Below are 20642 nucleotides of genomic sequence, written 5' to 3'. Positions count from 1 at the left end.
GCGCGTAGAGGAGTGCGCGTGCGCCGCAGGGTCGGTGTGGCGGGAGGGTGGCCGCGCGTGCGCGCTGGGCGGCAGCGGGGATCGCGATGGCGGCGGCGGGGAAGTCGTTCCTGGCGGACGCGGGGTACGGAGAGCAGGAGCTGGACGCCAACTCCGCCCTCATGGAGCTGGACAAGGGTGAGGAGCGGGGATGGGGTGTCGAGGGGATGGGGTGTCGAGCGGGGCCCGGCGGGTGCCGCTGTAGCAGTGAGCGTTGTGGTGCTCTGTGCAGGCCTGCGGTCCGGTAAGCTCGGCGAGCAGTGCGAGGCCGTGGTGCGCTTCCCGCGGCTCTTCCAGAAGTATCCATTCCCCATCCTCATCAACTCCGCCTTCCTGAAGCTGGCCGACGTGTTCAGGGTCGGGTGAGTACCGTGCTTTAGTTCCGCTAGAGGCAGTTCTGTGTAGGTGCCTTCGGAATCGTAACAAATAAATGAATGGCCCAATTCTGCAAGTCCCATCCGTGAGGAAAGTGAATGCCTCAAGTTGAGCTTTTCCGTGTGCCCTGTGCCGAACCGAGCCGGGTCTGCTGTGCAGCTGCTCTCAGTAGCACACAGACAGTGAGCCAGCAGTGCGCTCTGGCAGCCCGGAAAGCAAATGGGATCCTGGGCTCCATCAGGAGAGGGGTGGTCAGCAGGGATAGGGAGGTGATCGTCCCTCTCTACTCTGCTCTTGTGAGGCCCCATCTGGAGTAGTGTGTCCAGGTGTGGAGCCCTCAGTACAAAAAAGATTTTGGAAAGGGTCCAGAGGAGGGCCACAAAGATGATCAGGGGCTGGAGCACCTCCCCTGTGAGGACAGGCTGAGGGAGCTGGGCTTGTTCAGCCTGGAGAAGAGAAGGTTGCGGGGTGACCTCATTGCAGCCTTTCAGTACCTGAAGGGAACTTACTCCCGGGAGGGGAGTAAACTCTTCGAAAGGGCTGATAATAGCAGGACAAGGGGAAATGGTTTTAAGTTAAAAGAGGGAAGATTTAGGTTGGATGTTAGGGGGAAGTTCTTCACTAGGAGAGTGGTTAGGCCCTGGAACAGGCTGCCCAGGGAGATTGTGGATGCCCCGTCCTTGGAGGTGTTCAAGGCCAGGTTGGACGGGGCCCTGGGCAACCTGATCTAGTAAAGGTGTATGTTTGGTGGCCCTGCCAGGCAGGGGGTTGGAACTACATGATCCTTGAGGTCCCTTCCAACCCGGGTCATTCTGTGATTCTGTGATTTGTTGGACCCACATTCATTGTATGTTATTTGTGCTGTGAGGCAGTAAGAAATTTGTCACTTGTGCTACATATAGCAGTGCGTTCATATTCTATCCTTAACTGGTAGCCTGCTTGAGCCATTTCTAAAGCACAGAGCTTCTTTGTTGTGATTAAATATGTTTTTCGTAATGCATTTAGTTTAGAAGTTTTTGAATCTGTATTATCAAACAGCTCAGTAAAGATAAACGTGTGTCTTCTGATAGGAACAACTTCCTGAGGCTGTGTGTGCTGAAAGTTACGCAGCAGAGCGAGAAGCACCTGGAGAAGATCCTCAACGTGGATGAGTTTGTGAAGAGAGTTTTCTCAGTGATTCATAGCAATGATCCTGTTGCTCGGGCTATCACGCTTCGGTAAGTAGCACAGAAGTGAACCTAACTTACTTCAAAGCTGTAGCTCTTTTATTCGTGTGCTAATCTGTTCTAACAAAATCAGCTACTACTCAGAGTGTAGGAGCTGTCTTCCACATTCATCATAAAGGCAAAAGCGGGGACATCTCACAGGGAGTGAGCAGGAGATGTGTAAGTGGAAGAACAAGGTTTTTGCATGCTTGTATTTGTGATGTGAGAGTTGTGCAGATGGCTCCAGGTGAGATGGGAATCCAGTGGGTAGAAAAAACCACACTTCAAGATATCTTTAATGTTGCTGTCCTGCTGCTTTGGTCTCTGTATCTCTAACAGTACCCAGCATTATAATCTTTTCTTCATCTTCCTTCAACTCCTGTGCGACTGAATTAAAATGTGAACAGAGCACTCCTTCTCCCTTGCTTATTCATTTCTCCTATCTATTCAGAACTGTTTCTGTTCTCACTGTTGAAAGATGGGAGTCATTAACAGAGGTTTGGTTTATTATCTCACACACCCATTTCTTTTTATATTTTTGAGATTATGGTTTTGTGCTTTAGGATCTCAAAAAAAAAAATGATGAGAGACTGATGTTTGTTTGCTTCATTATAGTCACTCTCTAGAATTTTCCCTTTCTTAGTATGTAGTTAATTTTGACTTCTCAGACATGTATCGCTTCAATTTGAAGATTTAATGGGAAGAATAGAAAAGGTAGAAACAACTTTGTAAATGCTATTTTAATTCTCCTAAACTACCAAATGTCTGACTTTTAAATCGCATGATATATATTGATATATATTTGTGTATGCGTGCAGTAATGCATTTTAGCATTAAATCTGTTGCGCTGATATCAGAGCTTGGGCACAAAAGTGTCTTTAAAAATGGTGTACCCCATGCCATGGTGTGCTCCTCACTTTATAACAATTGTTTTCCACTAATGATACTCCAATATGGTTACATTTTTTGTTGTTCGTTTTCATTAAGTGACTAACAGAAGGCTGATACCAGCATAATCATGTTTTAGCAATATGCCTACTGTCAGTGTGTCTTTGTTTCTGTAGTGAATGTAAAAGAGCCCTCATTTATATAAAAGCCAAGACTTTAAGCCAGTCCTTCTGTGCTTCCCTTTGATTTCATCTTGCATTACTTCATAGTCAGTCATTGTGCTTGCTCCTTTTCCTGATCTGTGTCTGTAGGATGTTGGGCAGCATGGCGTCTATCATTCCAGAAAGGAAGAATGCACATCACAGTATTCGCCAGAGTTTGGATTCCCATGATAATGTGGAAGTTGAAGCTGCTATTTTTGCTGCTGCCAACTTTTCTGCACAGTCAAAGTAAGGTGGAATTTTTTTCTCCCCCGTTTTTCACATTGCAAAGAATAACAGCTCCACTGTTGCTTACTGAAGTTAGTATTTTCTTCAGTGGTGGTAGAACATCCTTCACAGCTGTTATATGTCATGATAGTAAGTGTAAGGAAGTCTGAATTCGAGTCTAAAAAAACCTATGAAACTTATTTGAAAGCTTCCATTTTATTATTTGATTATGCACCTGTGTAGGGATTCTAAAATAACTAAGTTTTGGCAAGCATTCTTGTGGTGGTTTTTATTATTAAAATTCATTGTTTGGTTCTTCTGTTGATTTTTTTTTTAGTCTATTTGCTTTCATTTCACTTGGTGCTTTGTCTTTTTCTCTACAGGGACTTTGCTGCAGGAATATGTAACAAAATCAGTGAGATGATTCAAGGTATGTACAAATACTGAGTGATGATATCCAGGGCTTCTTTTTTATACATAAGTATATAAAATACCTCTATACCATTGCCCTTACCCCAAATAATGTGTGTCTTAGTACCAGAAAAAGCCAGTACAATAGCCTGACAGTGTCTCTGTTCCCTGTTACAGGTTTAGCCACACCTGTGGACTTGAAATTGAAGTTGATCCCTATTCTACAGCACATGCATCATGATGCTAGCCTGGCCTCCAGCTCCCGGCAGCTGCTTCAGCAGTTGGTAACATCATATCCTTCCACCAAGATGGTCATTGTTACTCTGCACACGTTCACTCTGCTTGCTGCTTCTTCTTTGGTTGACATTCCTAAACAGGTAATTCTTCTTTCAAATGAATCTACAAAGCATGTTTAAAACAAAACAGGGATTATTGAGGATAAACTGTGATCTTTATCTTGAAAGACTGAGTCTATTGCTACAGCTTATGTTTTTAAACCAAGTCGTGAGAAAGCATTGATGAGCAAAATATAATGCTTTTATGTTTAGATAATGGGCTTTGTGATTATGCACAGTGACATTTGAGGTTCAGCTAATTATAGTAAAGTCATAAAAATCTATTGACCTTTTAATCCATACATTTGTGGCAGGCTGGTGTCTATTTGACTTACTGCATTGATTTGTTTAAAACTTCTTGGGATGGCTGACTTTCAGGAATAGTACTGAATTTGAGCTAGCTGAGACAACATTCAAGCACTTCACATGCTCTTTATGAAAGTAAGCATGGGCTTACAGGCTGTATTTCTGCAACACAGCCGCCTATGTTGTACATATAAATCAGGTAGCCAGGGTGTGTGGGTTTCTTATTATTTTTTTCTGAGACAGAGTGTATATCTGTGCTGCTCTCTGTTGACTGCAGATCATGCAGAAATGCCTGAAATACTTGCTACTAGTGTAATCGTGACAATGCAAAGTGTTGTCTGAGGTCCTTGGGAATGTTTTTACCAGTGTTTCTGTGAGAGCAGGAATAGCACTTAGGGCTTCTCGGGGCATGTGGGGAGGTGGCAGAGAGGTGTGCTTGAAGAGACAGGAGTGAAGGATGGCAGAAAGCAGCTGTTAGATTGATTCCACTTGCCAAGGAACTGCAGTGCAGTCTTTGCCATGTGGGAAGCAAGCAGGCAGGAAACACATGGCAGTTTCACATGAGTATTTTCAAAATTCCTTCATGAATATTTTTGAATGGACTTCTTTATAGTACAATCTCATCCCCTTAAATGATGAATTTATCTTGTTACAGGTCCAGCTTTTGTTGCAGTACTTGAAGAATGACCCCAGAAAGGCTGTGAAGAGGCTTGCAATCCAAGATTTAAAGCTGTTGGCTAACAAGATGCCACATACGTGGAGTAGAGAAAATATTCAGGTTAATACATTTTTAGGCAAAAGTTTGTTATGAAGCTTTGCAATTAGTTGTGGAATTCCTTCCAAGAGAACAATTTGTGAGGGAAGGAAGCAAGAATATGTGCCTCTGTGTGTCCTTAAATTAGGCATAATCTACCAAGCAAAGTAGCCAAATATAAATGAACAATTGAAGTAATGTAACTGAGGAAAAGCACGTGCTGTTGGCTTTAGAACCTGGTGCTACTGATACTTAGAGCAGTTTGTTAGGATACGTGCAAGATGTTTTCTAGATGCTTGCCAGATGAGCAAGTTCTGGTTTGATTTCAGTTTTGCCTGTTTTGGTCATAGGCCCTTCCTTCTTACAAACAGGTGCAACTAGACCTTTAATACAGATAGTTCATGGAACTTCCTTCCATTTGTATCTTCTCCCTTCTCTTGTAGGCACTGTGTGAATCTGCTCTTCACACACCGTATGACAGTTTGAAGCTGGGGATGCTGTCAGTTCTTTCCACATTATCAGGGACCATTGCCATTAAACAGTACTTCAGCAGTGCTCCAGGTAAGAAAACCAGATTAGATGATAATTTTTGGCATTTTTGGTAATTAGCTGTTTACTTCAGAATAGTTTATAGTAAACATTGTTGCATATTCTGAAAGTATTACTGAACTTCAGGGTGCTAGTTGAGGGTCAAACTGTGTTTATTGTATCTGAACTTGAAATGAGAGAGCATGCACCAATGAACAGTCACTGGTTAAGATTCTATTACAGATCTTGTGGCTAATAAGCTCTGTGAAAGTTTTGTTTACCTTTGGATTTTCAACTTCTTGACATAAACTAAAGAAACAGTTTGCCTTTTTAAATGGTCAGCCTGTGTTCTGCTTAAGGCACTTTGAGACCACGCATTTGTGTAGTGTTTTAGTTTGAATGAAGGGAGCAGTGAAGCATAGAGGCTTTGTAGTTGAGAAGAAGCAGGCATTCTGAAATGATTAAAGGTTTCTCATTCTGAAAATGGAGATGATACTGTCTGTTATGTCTTCTTGAAAGGCACTATGTCTTAATGAGTATAATGAGCCCAACAACATTGGCTGCAGAAAAGAGGAGAAACAGTGTGTTTTCATCAGTTATTCTGGCATGTCTTAATATGCTCGATAGTCCTTTTTTTTTTTTTTTTTTTTTTTTCAGTCATTAAAATCTTTGGTACAAGTCTAAAGATCTCAAAGTCCCTGAAACATGCAGGTCTAAAGGTTGATACTCTTTTCTTTTCTTAGATGTCTAAGTTGCATTTAGGAAAGAGGAGAGAGTCTCTGTGTTAGCAGGTGTGTAGGAATATATGTTAAAATGGTAGGATAAAAACATATGAAGTAAAATAAGTAATTTTAAGAAACTGAGCACCACAAATCAATATAGCTTTAGTACAGGAATATACTTGAAAATTTCATAGTCTAATTAAACTTTGTGCTGTTATATGTCTGGTTTACCTTGTCTTTGTTTAGGAACAGCGACTACAACTGCAAGATCATTTGATTTAGTAAAATTAGCACAGGAGTGCTGTTACCATAATAACCGTGGCATTGCAGCTCATGGTGTGAGAATTCTGACAAATATATCAGCGTCTTGTCAGGAAAAAGGTAAATGAGAGCAAGGACAATGAAATAAGTTTATTTGCAGTCAGGCTTATGCACTTAACATACATTGACTGGTCTTGTCCATGAAGTTTTCTGTGATTCTGGTCCTTCATGCTGGTTATGGGGACTATATAATCTCTGCAAATGTTTTGTGGAATCTTGTGAATGGTTGGGAAGATTCCATCTTCTACTAATTTATAGAAAATTAATGGACACGGTAGAACTGCTAAAATAAATACTTTTGCTATGAATCACTGAATTGTCTGTTAGCCTTTGGTAACTCTTGGCACAAAATCAGCTGCGAAGGAATAATGGAGCATTTAGGAGTTGTTGTCCAGAATTTTATGCTCACCCTACAAATGTCACAGTTAACGTGAGTGCTGAATAATTACCTGAGACAGAATTGCTTCCAATTAAAGCAAGTCAGAATTATTAGGAGAATATTCATCTGTCATCACTGCAGCACCACTGTAAGCACTATGTTGATTAAAGACGGGAACTGTAAAAGGGAACTAACTGACTGTTACTTTTTCTTAGATCTTTTGCCTTTGGAGCAAGATGCAGTTTTTGGCTTAGAATCTCTTCTTGTACTCTGTAGTCAAGATGACAGTCCAGGAGCTCAAGCAACTTTAAAGGTGACCATACTGCTGTATTCATTAGCACAGCTATAAGTTACAGTAATGGTTTCTCTAGCAGAAGAGCTGAAGTGTACCGCTTTTCTGTGGTACAGCTATAATGAAACAAACTTGAACAGGGGGTGGAGGTGTCTCTAAAGAATGAAGGAATTCTTGGTAAGGGAGAACCCACATTTTCTGAGATGGGGATGCAATCTGCAAGATAACCATGTTCTTATGAACTATTATTTTTATTGTCCCACTTCATTATCTGCTGCTGGTAATTGTATTTAATTATGTACCTGTAAAGGCATGAGAAGAATTGTTTCTTGGTGTCTTTATGCTTTGAGTTTGGAGATAGAGGCTTATGCTCTAAGGAAATCTCCTTTTTGTGTATTTCTGTAATCACACTTGCAGCAAAGTGTCTGTTTTGGTATTACTTTTAAGTAGGCATTGTATTAATTGTATCTGTTGGTGTTTGTGAATTACAGATCACCTTAACTTGTATGGTAAAGTTGGTCAAGTGCCGTCCTCACCTGAGCCAGTCGGTGGTTGAATCTCTGTTGACGCAGCTGCACAGTGCTCAGGATGCTGCTAGGATTCTCATGTGCCACTGTTTAGCAGCTATTGCCATGCAGCTGCCTGTATTAGCAGATGGGATGCTGGGAGATCTGATGGAGCTCTATAAAGTGATTGGACAGTCTACTACAGATAAAAAACAGGAACTCTTGGTAAGACCTCCTTCAGGAGAATAAACCTTGATGGACAAAGTCATAGATAGAATGGTAAATCTCCTCCTTAGAAGGGAGATTTAAAACCATCCAGTTCTATCCTCCCTGTTGTGATCAGGGATACCTTTCACTAGACTAGATTGTTCAAAGCCCCATCCAACCTGGCCTTGAACACCTCCAGGAGTGAGGTATCCATCGCTTCTTGCAACAGCCTGTGCTTCACTACCCTCAAAGTAAATAATTTCTTCCTTTTATCTAATCTAAACCCACTCTCTTTGAGTTTAAAGCCATTATTCCTTCTCCTATTACTACATGTCCTTGTAAAAAGTCCCCCTCCAACTTTCTTGTTGGCTACTTTTGGCAGTTCTGCAGGTGGGGTCTCACAAGTTCAGAGCAGAGGGAAACGGTCACCTTCCTTGACCTGCTGATGACACTGCTTTTGATGCAGCCTGGAGTGCTCACCATGTCCTGGGCTATATCAAAAGCAGTGTCATCAGCAGGTTAAGGAAGGTGACTGTGCCAATCAGGACATGGTGGGCACTATGGGCTGCAGTCATATACTGCCAGCTCACATTGTGTTTGACTTTAACACCACCTAGCCCTTTTCCTCAGAGCTGCTCTGAGTCTATTCTCTGCTCAGTCTGTGTCTGTGCTTGAAATTGTCCCAACCCAAGTGCATGGCGTATCCTTTGACATTATTCAATAAGAATTTCATACAGGCCTACCTCTTAAGCCTGTCCAGGTCCCTCTTGGTGGCATCCTTTTCCTCCAGTGTGCTGACTGCACCTCACAGCTTGGTGTCATCAACATGCTTGCTGAGGGCATACTCAGTCCTACTGTTCATGTCACTGATAAAGATGTAACAAAGTGCCTGCCCAGTACTGACCCCTGAACACCTCTTGTGACTGATGCCCATCTGGACATGAAGCCAGAGAGTGGCCATGCAGCCAATTCTTTATCCACTAAGCATTCCATCCATCAAATCCATCTCTCTCCAAAGAAGAGTTGAGAATGTCGTGTGGGACAATGTCAAATACATAGAAAATAAGTACAGCTACCTCAATATTAGTTCTTCCTTCACCTACCAGCATTGTAACCCTGTCTACATAAACTACTATAGATAGCTTTTTTCCTTCCAAAGAGGTAACCTAAAGCACTTGTTAGGTCCAAGTTGATGTGCCAGCCTATAGTTTCATTTTCAGGTTGTTGTTTTCTGTTTTTTTAGATAGTTCAGCTCTATGAGGTACGATTTCTGAGTTGAGTGTTGGCATATGTGGTGTTTTCCTCTAGTTTTCCCAGCAGATGGCACTGCTTAGACAAACTTAAAAGTGTTGGGATAGTAAAATAAGGTTTACAGAAGAACAAAGATGGCAGTTAATTATATCAATTTACTTGTGGTAGTCTGGCAGGTGTTTTAATATATTTTGAGAGATAAAAATGCTCTTATTACATCTATGTAGAAATTAATTTAGCTTTTGAGAAAGAAATTCAAGCTTCCTGCTTATTTATCTGAAGCCTTTGAACTATCCCAGTGAAAAAACGGCAGTAAAGATTATTTAAATAAGTGAGTTTCATCTACAAGAAATATTTTGGTTGCCTCAAATATCAAGATACATGACTGAGAAGAGTACTTCAGTTAAAATGTATATTAAGTCTTCTATGTAGTTCTGAGCCCAACATCAAGCAGATCGTTTCTATTAGGCTGAGATGGTTTGGGTTTTTTGTGTTTGTGGTGGTTTGTTCTTGAAATACAACCTTATTTCTAAGCTCTTTGTTCTTCTATAGGTTTCTCTTGCCACGGTGATATTTGTTTCCAGTCAGAAGGCTTTATCTCCAGAAATTAAAACTGTTATTAAACAGCAGCTTGAGAATGCCTCCAATGGATGGACAGCCTACAGGATAGCGAGGCAGGCTTCCAGAATGGTAGGTGGAAATAAATACCTGGAGGAAAATGTTTTGGTGTTGTTGGAAGGATCCTAGTGATTTCTTTTGATTAGAAAAAGAATGTAAGGAAGGGTAATAATAGGGCTCAGAACACAGAAAACAATGTGGGTGGCTGTGGGGAATATATAATTTTCCTTCTTAATTCTCTGGAATGCTGATTCCATTCAGAGTAATCACCCCATCATGGTGGTTTTCTTAGCCATTTGTCTTTCCAGAGTATTTGAGAAGGGAGAAGCTGATGACCTGATCTTTATTTTTTAATGAGCATATCTGATTTTTCTTTACTTTAGAAATTGCTACAGGCCATCCTGATGTATGCTTCTCTTCATTGTGAAGAAAGATTGTTTTTGTTTTTTTTCTCTCCCCTTCAGTAAAATCATAGCTGGGGTTAGAATTATGCAGAAAGCCTAGTACAAGATGCAGGGGTAATTTTAAGCAGATAAGGTATGTGCTGCAGAGAAGAGGACTAAGTATAGCACTGCTTCGATACATCAGCCATGGCTCCTGGTTTTAGCTCTTGTCTGAGTTGATAATAGTTTCAAACCAAGTTTTACTGTGGAGATGAAATATATATTTTCAGTATTAAAAATAAATTCTAACACAGCAATTACCCTCAGCCTTTCTTCTTGTCCTCTCTTCCAAACCTTCTTATCGTTACAGGGTAACCATGACATGGCCAGAGAACTGTATCAAAGCCTGCTGACTCAGGTGGCTTCAGAGCACTTTTACTTCTGGCTGAACAGTTTGAAGGAGTTCTCCCACGCAGAGCAGTGTCTGACGGGTTTGCAAGAGGACAACTACAGCTCAGCACTTTCTTGCATTGCTGAAGCTTTAAAATCATATCACAAAGGAATAGCATCCCTGACGGTTAGCACAGATCTTCTGCTGTAATGATGATTCTGTGTGCTGTGGCAGATCTGTTTCTGTTCTTAAACTTCTTAAAAGGTTTTAAGGGTGCCAAACTCTTTTATGTGAGGGTTGGAGGGAAATGCCTGTTATAACCCACTGTATCTTCAGAGAGTTCAGCAGCTAAGCTCATTTGCTAGATTTCTTTTTTTTTTTTCATGTTTTTTCCACTCCTCGTTTCCTGCGTTGATCAAATCATGTGATGCATTTGATTTTTTTTTTTATTTAAAGTTACAGTGCTTAATTGTCTTCCTTCTTCCTACTGAGTTCACATTGCGTTGTATTTGACAATGTGATCCTATGAAGTCCTAAGAACCATAAAGCTACACCAATACAGTAAGAGGAAGGAGAACAATTCAGTGTTGACAAATCCACAGGAATTTTGAGGTAGATGTTTTAAGCAAGCATTCTCTGCTTTTCTAAGGTAGAGAAAATAAGGCTGTGCGTGCTGTCTCTGTTAACGACAGTAACAACAAAGGCATTAATGAATATGGACTTCCATTTCATGCTGTCATCTTAACAAAAGGCTCTGTCTTCATACAGCACTTCTAAATGAAGCAGCTTCTTTTGCAGTTGCTGTCAGTGTCGTGTCAGCTCAGATATACTGTTTTTTAATAAAGTGCCACTTGAGTAACATGGAAGGTTATAAATTTTATGCCTTTATCCTCTGAGAGAAAGCTCTGTAAGTATTTGCCTTTAAATTGTTGGCTAAGTGGGTGAGGCTATTTGTTCAACACTTCAAGGCTCCACTAACATCTAGAAGCCATTGGAGGGGGCATTTAATTAGACACAAATATTTAATATTCATTAAAGGCAGGAAAGTGGTTCAGCAAATTAATTTGTCTAGAGTCTGTTTTTCTTTTGTTGTTGAGGAATTACTTTCCTCATTTCTTCTACTGACTTCCTTGAAAATAGTGGTTCACAGGTTTCAGAGAGCTGGAGAAGCTCTTCTGAAGAAGAACTGATTTGTTGCATCTCTCTTGACAAATTTCTCCCCATGTTCAAATCTTAACTATGAAAGGAGCTGCTCTCAGCTTACATCTGCATAACTCAATGTTTGGAAGAACAGCAAGGTGTCATGGCAGTCTAACTGCAGAATGCTTCAGCTGTCCCTTCGCTCTGACTTCAGCTTTCCTATCGCTTCTGTTTCAGTGTAGTGCATGGATCAGCACTGTTGGTGCTGCAGACCATTAGTGCCTGTGTGGTTGGGCCACCTTGTAACTACACAGTGCTGTGCCTGGTAATCTTGCAGATGTTCTGCAATGATGACAGATCCAGGCAGTGTCTGATCTTATCAGAATATTTCTTAATTCCTTCTTCATATGCATGTAAGAAGGAAAGTTGCATCGGGTGTATGCAAAGTGTTTTTTCAGGTGAGTTTCTCCTCTTGAGGACTGAATCCAATTTCTTTACAGATAAGAGAAATGTGTGGGACAAGGAGTTACAAAGTGCATCATCTCCAGTCCCATCTGTCTCACTGTGTGCTTTCTTGCATAGTTAGCAAAGGTTTTGAAACAGGACACTTCGGCGAAGAGCTTGCATTTCCTTGGAAACTCCTGCTTGTTTTTTCACTACTGGTAGTGCAGAGAAGAGACTGAACTTGAACAAAGCATTTATATGATTAAGTAATGCTAACTCAAAATATGTTGTGTCAATTGAAGAACTTAACTGAGCAAAGAACTTTCTGTCGCTTTCCAAACTGTACTTTGTTTACTGTAACTTAGTTATTGCCCATGGCTATATGGGTTGCAGGTAATTTAAACTGCAGTATTAATGAGGCAAGCTTTTATCTCCATTTACAAGAATCAAGTCCAGTTTGCACTACTGAGAATGTCTCGCTTTCTATAGCAGTTGGTTGATGTTTCCTTGGTTTCACCCATGATAGGCCAGTTCTCGGATGACGTGGGGCATTCTGCAGTGAATTTGTTTGTTTTCCTGACAGCAAAAGAAAAAAAAAGTTCTTGGTAATGTGTTGGATGCATCCTAGTTTGGATTTTTGGCTTGGCTAGCATTGAATCTTGAACGCTGCAATTTGCCCCTCCTGGGTGTCTTTAGTTATCACAGATGCTTTTTGAAGTCAGATAAGCTCCTAGGGGACAGAATTGCATAGGGCAATACCCTTAGATTTATAGCAGCATGTATTTCTTCCTGGAGTTCTGTTGATCATCCTTGGTTGTCACCGCCTTCATCAAATATAAGATTCAGTGCTTTTGTGATTCATGTCCACATCACAGTTCAGAGAAAATCAAAGATGGTTACTATTGCTGTTAGTTCTGGTTGGCTTTAGCTGGTCCTTTATCACTTTGGTTCATCCAGAGATTCACTTTTGTAGCCCTCTGTGTTTCTTTGCCTTGCAGTTCATTGTGCCCTCTCATGGTAGGGGCTGGTCTGGACTGTGTGGATTTCAAGGTCTAATAGCTCATCCTTTGAAGAAAGGGAAATAAGTGCTCAGATAAATAGCTCAAGTAACACTTGTAAGGAACATGATACACTTGATGGCTTAGTATTTACCTACATTTTTCTACCCTTTATATTCAGTATGATTTAAATTGAGCATATCTATTAGAGCTGTTTTTTAAAATCAGCGTTAGCATTGACTTGGAGAGTTAATTTGCCTGAGAAGACAGTTTAGTGACATTGTGAAGTTATTTTACCGCGTTTGCTTTTGACCTCAATTGCCAACATTACAATTACTGTGTTTCAGGCTGCAAGTACACCACTTAATCCTCTGAGCTTTCAGTGTGGATTTGTGAAACTCAGGATTGACCTTCTGCAAGCTTTTTCTCAACTTATTTGTACCTGCAACAGCCTGAAAACAAGCCCACCACCAGCTATTGCCACAACAATTGCCATGACATCTGGCAATGATCTCCAGAGGTGTGGACGCATCTCTAATCAGGCATGTGTTCTTATTTCACTCTTATATAGTTATGTGTCTGATGTCATTATGTACTTTGCTTCTCAGCAGACACCTCATAGGTTTAGATCAGATGTCAGGGTGAAGTTTTTCACAGAGAGGGGTGAGGCTCTGGCACAGCTGCCCAGAGAGGTTGTGGATGTACCAACCCTGGAGGTGTTCAAAGCCAGGTTGAATGGGGGGGCCCTGGGCTGTCTGAGCTGGTGCTTGATCTAGTGGTTGGCAACCCTGGCTGTGACAGGGGGGTTGGAACTCGATGATCCTCTAGGTCCCTTCCAACCCAAGCTGTTCTGTGGTATCTGGTGAAGGAAATGAAAAGCATCAGTAAGTAGTGGGCCATAGTTTTCCATTATGGCTGAACCAGGCTCTATTTTTTAGCTGTGTGTGCATGATTTTTTGCACATAAATGCATACAGTTTCCAACAATACGCAAGTAGTAACGCACTCAGTAAACTCTAATTTGCATCAAAACCTTTCCACCTTGCTTTTAAGCACCATGGACACTCTAATTATACTAGTTAAAAGGAAAAATACACTCTTAAGTATTACTTTGTAACTTTTTGTGGTGAGTTGGCAGGGGACAGAATACTGAGACAGTGCTTCTAAAAGCATGCCACCTATAAGAAGGAATTAGTGGGTCTTTGAAGGACAGAGCAGTTTCATTTCCCCTTTAGGGGAGAATGGAGATAGATAAAATCATAGAATGGTCTTAGCTGGAAGGAACTCATTAAGACAATCCGATTCCAACCCTTCTGGGTAGGGTTGCAACCCAGTAGACCAGGCTGCCTGGAGCCCTATCCAACCCAGGTTGTTCAAGTTAGTTTTGTTTTTAACTCAAAAAAATTGTGCTGGTTTGTTGTTGTTTGTTTGTTTTTTGTTATTGTTATTTGTTTTTTTACAGGAAGAATATCTGTTTAAATCATGGGTAATACTTTGTCACTTAGGTGCTTTTTATCCATGGAAAAAACTTTATATATCCTCAAGAGTATGTTTTATTTCTTCAGTGGTGTAGGTTAGTTTAGTGATTTTCTGGACATGGGCTGTTTTTCTTCTGTTATTTTGACTGGTGACATTGTCTCTGTAGATGAAGTTATCAATGGAGGAATTCCGGAACCTGGCTGTGCGTTATGGAGATCTGTATCAGTCATCTTTTGATGCAGACTCAGCGACTCTAAGGAATGTAGAACTGTATCCTTTTAAAAGCTCAGAATTTGTCCTCTTACAGTCTCATCAAGACAGCACGAAGCTTAATGGTCCTTTCTCTAGAGAAAGCTAGCAGAGTCATTTTGAAGCAGTTAACTGCTTAAGAAGGTTGCTTAAAACCTGTTTGGAAATGGACATTGCTGTATTATTGTTCAGAATTACTCCATGAGTAAGTTAGGACTTGAAACTTACAGCAGCATAAAATGGGATTTCCATAGTTGTTCTGTTTACCAAAGGAATAGTGATAGGATTACTTCACAAAAGTTAGAGAAATAAGGAAAAGTGCTACTGAATAGTACTGTGTTTCTTGTTTTAGGAACCAAGTTTGTAAATCTCATAACTCCTTAATATTAATATCAGACAACAGCAGAGTTGCCTGTTGATTTCACATGCAATTGAAGCTCTGATTTTGGATCCAGAATCTGCGAAGTAAGTTTTAGAGTTAAATTTCTGCTCCTTTGCTTGTAGTTTCTTAACACGTGGGACTTTAGGAATTTAGGTAATGTTCAGAGAAGCTTTCCTGTGGCCCCTTACAATTCTGTTCTGGCCAGGCTGGACGACCTGTTGGTGCTGTGCTGTAGCTGACAGGCTAACCTGTACTTCAGGTTCTGCTTTATATATTTACTCTGCTCTTGAGAGCTGAACTGCACTCATCTTAAATACAGACTTGAATTAAAATAAGAAATAACTTTCAATCTGTTGCCATGTATTTTAATGTTTGCCATTCTGTGTTAACTCTCACACTTGTAAGTGGAAGTAGTAGGTACATGTTAGTTTTCTTTGGAGTCTTGGAAATGCATACGTTAGATTAGTGTAAGATTTTTAAGGTAAAATAATCGTTTCTGTCTTTTTTGTGTGTGTAAGCTTGTACATATTAGCAAGATCATGTTGAGGCAGCTGTGAATCAAATCAGCTCTGATGATTTAGAGCTCTGATGCTGTGATTAAAGGGAAGATAAACTCGGCTAAGCATCTTTATAAATGTGTGATTCTTGTAACTGGGAATAAAACTGGGCATCCCAAATGTCCATCTACTGTTATGAATTAAGCACTATTTTGAAGATGCCTTAATCACATGTTTTCCAATTGTGTCCTTAAAAAAGTTAGGTTTCTGGGGGGTGAACTGCATTCAGAGCATTAGAGTCTAAAATTCCATGTATATTATGAACTCTGACTGACACTGCCCATTTTTGTTGAGTTGTGAGACTTTTTTGAAGCATTCTAAGTGCTGCTGGCTGAAATAAAATTCCTCATGGAATTAAGCACACCCGGTCTGTTAGAGCTGCAGTTGCTTCAACTGGGAAAGGATGGGAATGCAAGTGCTGGATAAGCTGGAGTTGAGAAAGGGCTTAAATGTGCGGATCAAGTCTGACTGGGAAAACAATAAATCAAACGGTTTACTCTGTTTATTTCTTAATGAATTTCAAGTTGTAACAGAGGACGGTCTTGTTGGGCATGTTTCGGAGTGAGCCTCTCGGACTGGGATGAGGAAAGTATTTTAGGCACAGCAGAGTGTTTTATTTTCTAGTTTCCAGGAATACAGTTCAAATGGAGCAGCACATGTTGAGAGTGAATACGAAAGGAGAATGATGTCTGTATTTAATCATGTACTGGAAGAAGTGGAATCCCTCAACAGGAAGTATGCTCCTGTGTCTTACTTGGCAAGTAGTAGCTTTACATATATATTCTGTAGATGAAGGTTCTAAAACCTGAGGAAATCTCAGGTGATCGAGCAACTGAAGAGCACATTTCAGTTATTCAGTGTAAGCTATTAGTGAGACAAGGAACTCAGTTCCTAAGGATATACTCTAATACTTGGAAAAAAAAAAAAAAAAAAAGGTTTTGCTGAAACATCTCTAGCCTTACTGGCCCGATTAAAAATGTGGGTTTTAAAGTTCCTGGTATTGTGAATGTAGCAGGTGCTGATACAGTATTACTTAGTATTACCTAGTCACTGTCAAATCCCTCACTACGGTCACCTTAAAATACTGAAATACTATTTATCCATGTTGTTGTGGTGCAGGAGTTCCACCTGTGGCACACACAGTGCTGGAGGGTCCAGTGCTAGCCCAGCTTGGGTATCTGAGCTGTTGGCAGTTAGTACTGTGTGGCTGGAGTATAGTGTTTCTCTTATCAATACAGGTCATCGGAAACACAATGTAAAGTGTGCTGAATGCAAACAGGGAGCTGATAAGAGTACTCCTTTACAGTCCTAATCTGGTGTTGTCTCTTTCTGTTAGTGAAAATCATAAAGCTGAAGTGCACATTGGTGGAAACAGGGCAGTTCGCTTGTTAGGACTGGTACCTTCTTGCCTCTTTTGTTCTGAGTTCAGCAGTCCTTACAGAGTTCCAATTTGCACAGAAAAGTGAGTTGGCTAAAATGTAGCCAAGGTAAACACTGTAAACTTTAGTTGCTGTCTGTTCCAGCCCAGCTGGGTGATTTCAGTAGCATTGCATTCACTGATGTTACTCTGCAGCGAGAGAAAGAAGAGCAGATAAAAGGTTTAAAGCTCAAGATATTGCACTCTGTGAAGTTGTGGGAGTTGCAAATTTGGTTTGCCAGGAGTGGATTATTGTTTATTTGAGGATCTGTGTGTCAGTTCTGTGTTAGGAGTGTTTTAAGAAGATATTGCTCAGCTAACTGTAATACTGGGACTGAAATTATCTAGATTTCTGTTTTTCTTGGCCTGCTTGTTCTTTCTAGAGCAGAATACCTTCTTCATAAAGGGGAGAGTATAAACATAAGCTGACTTTAGTTGCTGCCATCATAGTGGCTGTTGTTGTATGACCATGTCAGTATATTTCTGGACTTCTTAGTGGAAGCTACTGCAGTTTCATTACCTTAAGTGCATGTCTTTTCCATACTGTCTGAAATATTCTCATTTGCTTTGGCTCTGTTTCTTACAGCATACAGCTTGTCTGTGCAGTGCTGTCATTGCCTTGCTGAAGGTACCCCTTTCTTTCCAAAGGTACTTCTTTCAAAAGCTACAGTCTACAAGCATTAAGGTAAGTGTTGCTCAAATGTGGCCTAAAATTTCTCCTTATAGAGCCTTTTCTTCATGAGTAGTCATACCGAAGGTATGATAGTCTTCAGTATTTTTACTGAAGATACTTAATTGCAATACAGACCTAGGCTTGCCTGCTAGGAAGGGTTTAAATAATGTCTGTGTTGTAACTGAATACATATGTAATTGTTATGAGCCACTAGACTATGATTTAATCAGGCAAATGGGATTCAGTTCTTTGATTGCAAGATCTTAAAATAAAACCTTACTGGTAATTTTTCTTGATTCTGCATCTGCAGAGCAGATTTTCTGGTCTTAGGAAGATGACTTCTATAAGACTGAGTTATTTTTCCTTTTTCTTAAAAAAACAACTTTTACCATAGAATGAAGTTGTAATATTTATCACTTAAGTGAGTGAGAACAGCAGTGTGACGCCTTCAAGGGGTGTATTTTTAACTCAGAAAGTCCTTTTTTCTGGGAAAATTGGGAGCCTGGAGATTTACGTTATTCAATCATACAGGTTTTTACTTCTGTATTCGTCTTTATATGCTTAGAGCTTACTTGTGGATATTTTATGGAAGACTTCTTTAGAAGAGTTTAACTAAAGAAGGAGATGTGAACACCATGCCTCATAGTGCTGACGATGCTTATAGATCTCTACAGTAGTCTGTTTCTGTTGCAAATTGAGTCTTTCCATTTTCTGCTTTTCTCTACTAAATCCTTCCTTGAAATTATGCTATCAGAAGGTGTTCTGTTTCATCTTGTAATTATCTTTGCTTTTAAGGAGGCACAAGGTTACATATTTTACTGTCTTCTTGTGCTACAGCTTGCTCTGTCCCCATCTCCAAGAAACCCTGCAGAACCTATTGCAGTACAGAACAATCAGCAATTGGCCTTAAAGGTAGAAGGAGTGGTTCAGCATGGGTCTAAACCAGGCCTCTTCCGTAAAATCCAATCGGTCTGTCTAAATGTATCTTCAGTACTGCAGAGCAAATCTGGACAAGACTATAAGGTATGGGTAGACAAGAACAAGGAGAAGACTTCTTGGTGTATTTTCCTTCCTTTTCAGCCTCTGGTTGAAATTAACTTGTTATTGTCTAATCCTCTTTTGGCAGTCGATGTTTGGGCACAAGTGGGAGCTGGTCAAAGTGCTTGGAAGGAATCTGGGATTTCTGTGCTTGCTGTGTGCTGATAGCTTTTTACTATTGACTTTCCTTCCAACCTAAAGAGACCTTGTGATGTTCAGAAGAAGTCACTGGGAATCTGCTTGAGATAAGGAAAATTCAGTCTAGCTGTATATACCAATGAAACTTCCGGAGGCAAAACAAAAAAAGAGTCAGGAACCCAGCCTCTGTAACTTCTTACCCTTTATATTAAGTTGTTTTTTGTTTGTTTGTTTTTTTAACAGACCTTATAATTTCCATTAATCCAGTAAACTGCCTTAAAGATTGCATATCTGAAGTTCAGGTTCTGCTAATGTGATACTTAGTGAAAGGTCTGTTTTGATGAGACTGGGGGGTTCTTGAGGTTTTTGGGGGGGGAATTCAGTTGCTTCTAAAGCAACAGAATTATAAATAATATGTCTGAATTGCATTACTGCAAAACCAGAACACTGGTAAGGGGAAAAACTTGGTGTTAGCTACCTTACTTTTATTGATAGATACAAAAAAGTAAAGTTGCATTCATCTATGAAAAATATATCGAAACTAATGCAAGCATAAATGTGCATTGGTTTAGGGAAGTCAAGGACAAATGTGTTTTTTTTCTTTCCTTTCTCTTTCAAGCAGAGAATAGAAAGGTGATTATAGCAGGTTATATAAAATGGTAACTTTTTTGTGTTCTCAGATTCCTATTGACAACATGACCAATGAAATGGAGCAGAGGGTAGAGCCACACAACGACTACTTCAGCACTCAGTTTCTGTTAAACTTTGTGATACTTGGCACCCATAATATTACAGTAGAGTCCTCTGTAATAGATTCCAATGGTATTGTTTGGAAAACGGGGCCTAAAACAACTATTTTTGTTAAATCTCTTGAGGATCCATACTCTCAGCAAGTTCGTCTTCAGCAACAGCAAGGACAGCCACCATCACAGCAGCAACAACAAAGAACAGCATACTCACGGTTTTAATTCCTGGAAGTGACTCTTGTGATCAGTGACTACTTCATTCTGGCTAAGGGAAGTGATATTTTCTATCCCCACTTTGATTTTTATGTAGTTAGCTCTGTGGGTGTGTATATGCGTGTTCCCAAACACATGCATGCACATACCTACAACCATAAATAGCTGTAAGGTCCAGAAGGAGGTGATTCACCTACTGTACGTGCAACTGGAGATCTGAACTGTTTGTGGTTGCTGCTTTTTTGCCGTTGAAGTCTTGGTTTATTGTCTTAACCACAGAATCTTTCTTACTATAACACAGAAAAAGAAAGTGAAAAGACTCAGATTAAAGCATCAACTTTTTCTCTTGTATAATGAATGGTTGTTTCTTGTTCTGTTATTGACAGATATGTTGCTGAAAGCCTGTGATGTCAGCATACATACCAAAACAGCTGAGAAACACTGGGGAGCAGACTTTTCTCATAGGTTGCACGATATTCACAGTGTGTAGCTGAGCATGTGAGAATTCTAGTAGAAGAAACTTAAGCCAGCTCAGGTCATTCCCTGGATGAGTCTTTATTTTCCATGCGCCAGTAAGATTAACCTTGCTACAATTCCAGATTGTGTTCCTTCTCCAAAGGACTTTGTTCACCTGATCCAATAGGTGTGTACAGCTCCAGAGACATGCATCAATTCTAAAGCCAGGCAAATAGCACTGAAATCTGTAAATCTGAACACTAGGGATGGGAGCTTGGGGGTCAGACGGAAATGTCTCATGCTGGCTCATTTGCAGGCTAGTTACATGTGTAAGCCCTGAACCTATTAGAAAACTTCAGTTGAAGGAAGTAGAG

At 40.3% G+C, this 20642-nt stretch overlaps 1 protein-coding gene across 3 annotated transcripts; it reads left to right on the top strand.

Moving 5' to 3' along the window:
• Positions 1-66: 66 nt before the first annotated feature.
• Positions 67-20170, top strand: INTS7 (integrator complex subunit 7). Of its 3 annotated transcripts, XM_015857320.3 has the most exons (20): positions 67-177; positions 272-401; positions 1485-1631; positions 2819-2956; positions 3319-3365; positions 3524-3723; positions 4643-4765; positions 5185-5302; positions 6238-6372; positions 6907-7004; positions 7475-7714; positions 9500-9637; positions 10319-10525; positions 13269-13463; positions 14566-14669; positions 15045-15113; positions 16212-16344; positions 17591-17689; positions 18515-18700; positions 19534-20170. In XM_015857320.3, the coding sequence occupies exons 1-20, from the start codon at positions 87-89 to the stop codon at positions 19819-19821; spliced, it is 2886 nt and encodes a 961-aa protein (XP_015712806.1). In that variant the 5' UTR covers positions 67-86; the 3' UTR covers positions 19822-20170. The 3 variants fall into 3 exon arrangements, 2 of the variants coding, with proteins under 2 accessions (XP_015712806.1, XP_085399041.1); XR_014944539.1 differs by lacking the exon at positions 16212-16344; XM_085542915.1 differs by lacking the exons at positions 13269-13463; positions 14566-14669; positions 15045-15113; positions 16212-16344.
• The last annotated feature ends 472 nt before the right edge of the window (positions 20171-20642 follow it).

The sequence above is a fragment of the Coturnix japonica genome, chromosome 3, assembly GCF_054131305.1.
Source record: "Coturnix japonica strain WE chromosome 3, WE-NBRP24, whole genome shotgun sequence".
Taxonomy (NCBI): domain Eukaryota; kingdom Metazoa; phylum Chordata; class Aves; order Galliformes; family Phasianidae; genus Coturnix; species Coturnix japonica.
The sequence above is the reverse complement of the archived record's forward strand: the minus strand, read 5'-3'. Positions and strand labels throughout refer to the sequence as shown.

What these genes read in the sequence shown, in the direction of transcription:
- INTS7 (XM_015857320.3), top strand. Translation starts at nt 87, where the DNA reads ATGGCGGCGGCGGGGAAGTCGTTCCTGGCGGACGCGGGGTACGGAGAG. An exon ending in AGCGTCTTGTCAGGAAAAAG is followed by an intron (nt 6,373 to 6,906) that starts GTAAATGAGAGC and finishes ACTTTTTCTTAG; the next exon opens with ATCTTTTGCCTTTGGAGCAA. An exon ending in ACTCTAAGGAATGTAGAACT is followed by an intron (nt 14,670 to 15,044) that starts GTATCCTTTTAA and finishes TATTAATATCAG; the next exon opens with ACAACAGCAGAGTTGCCTGT.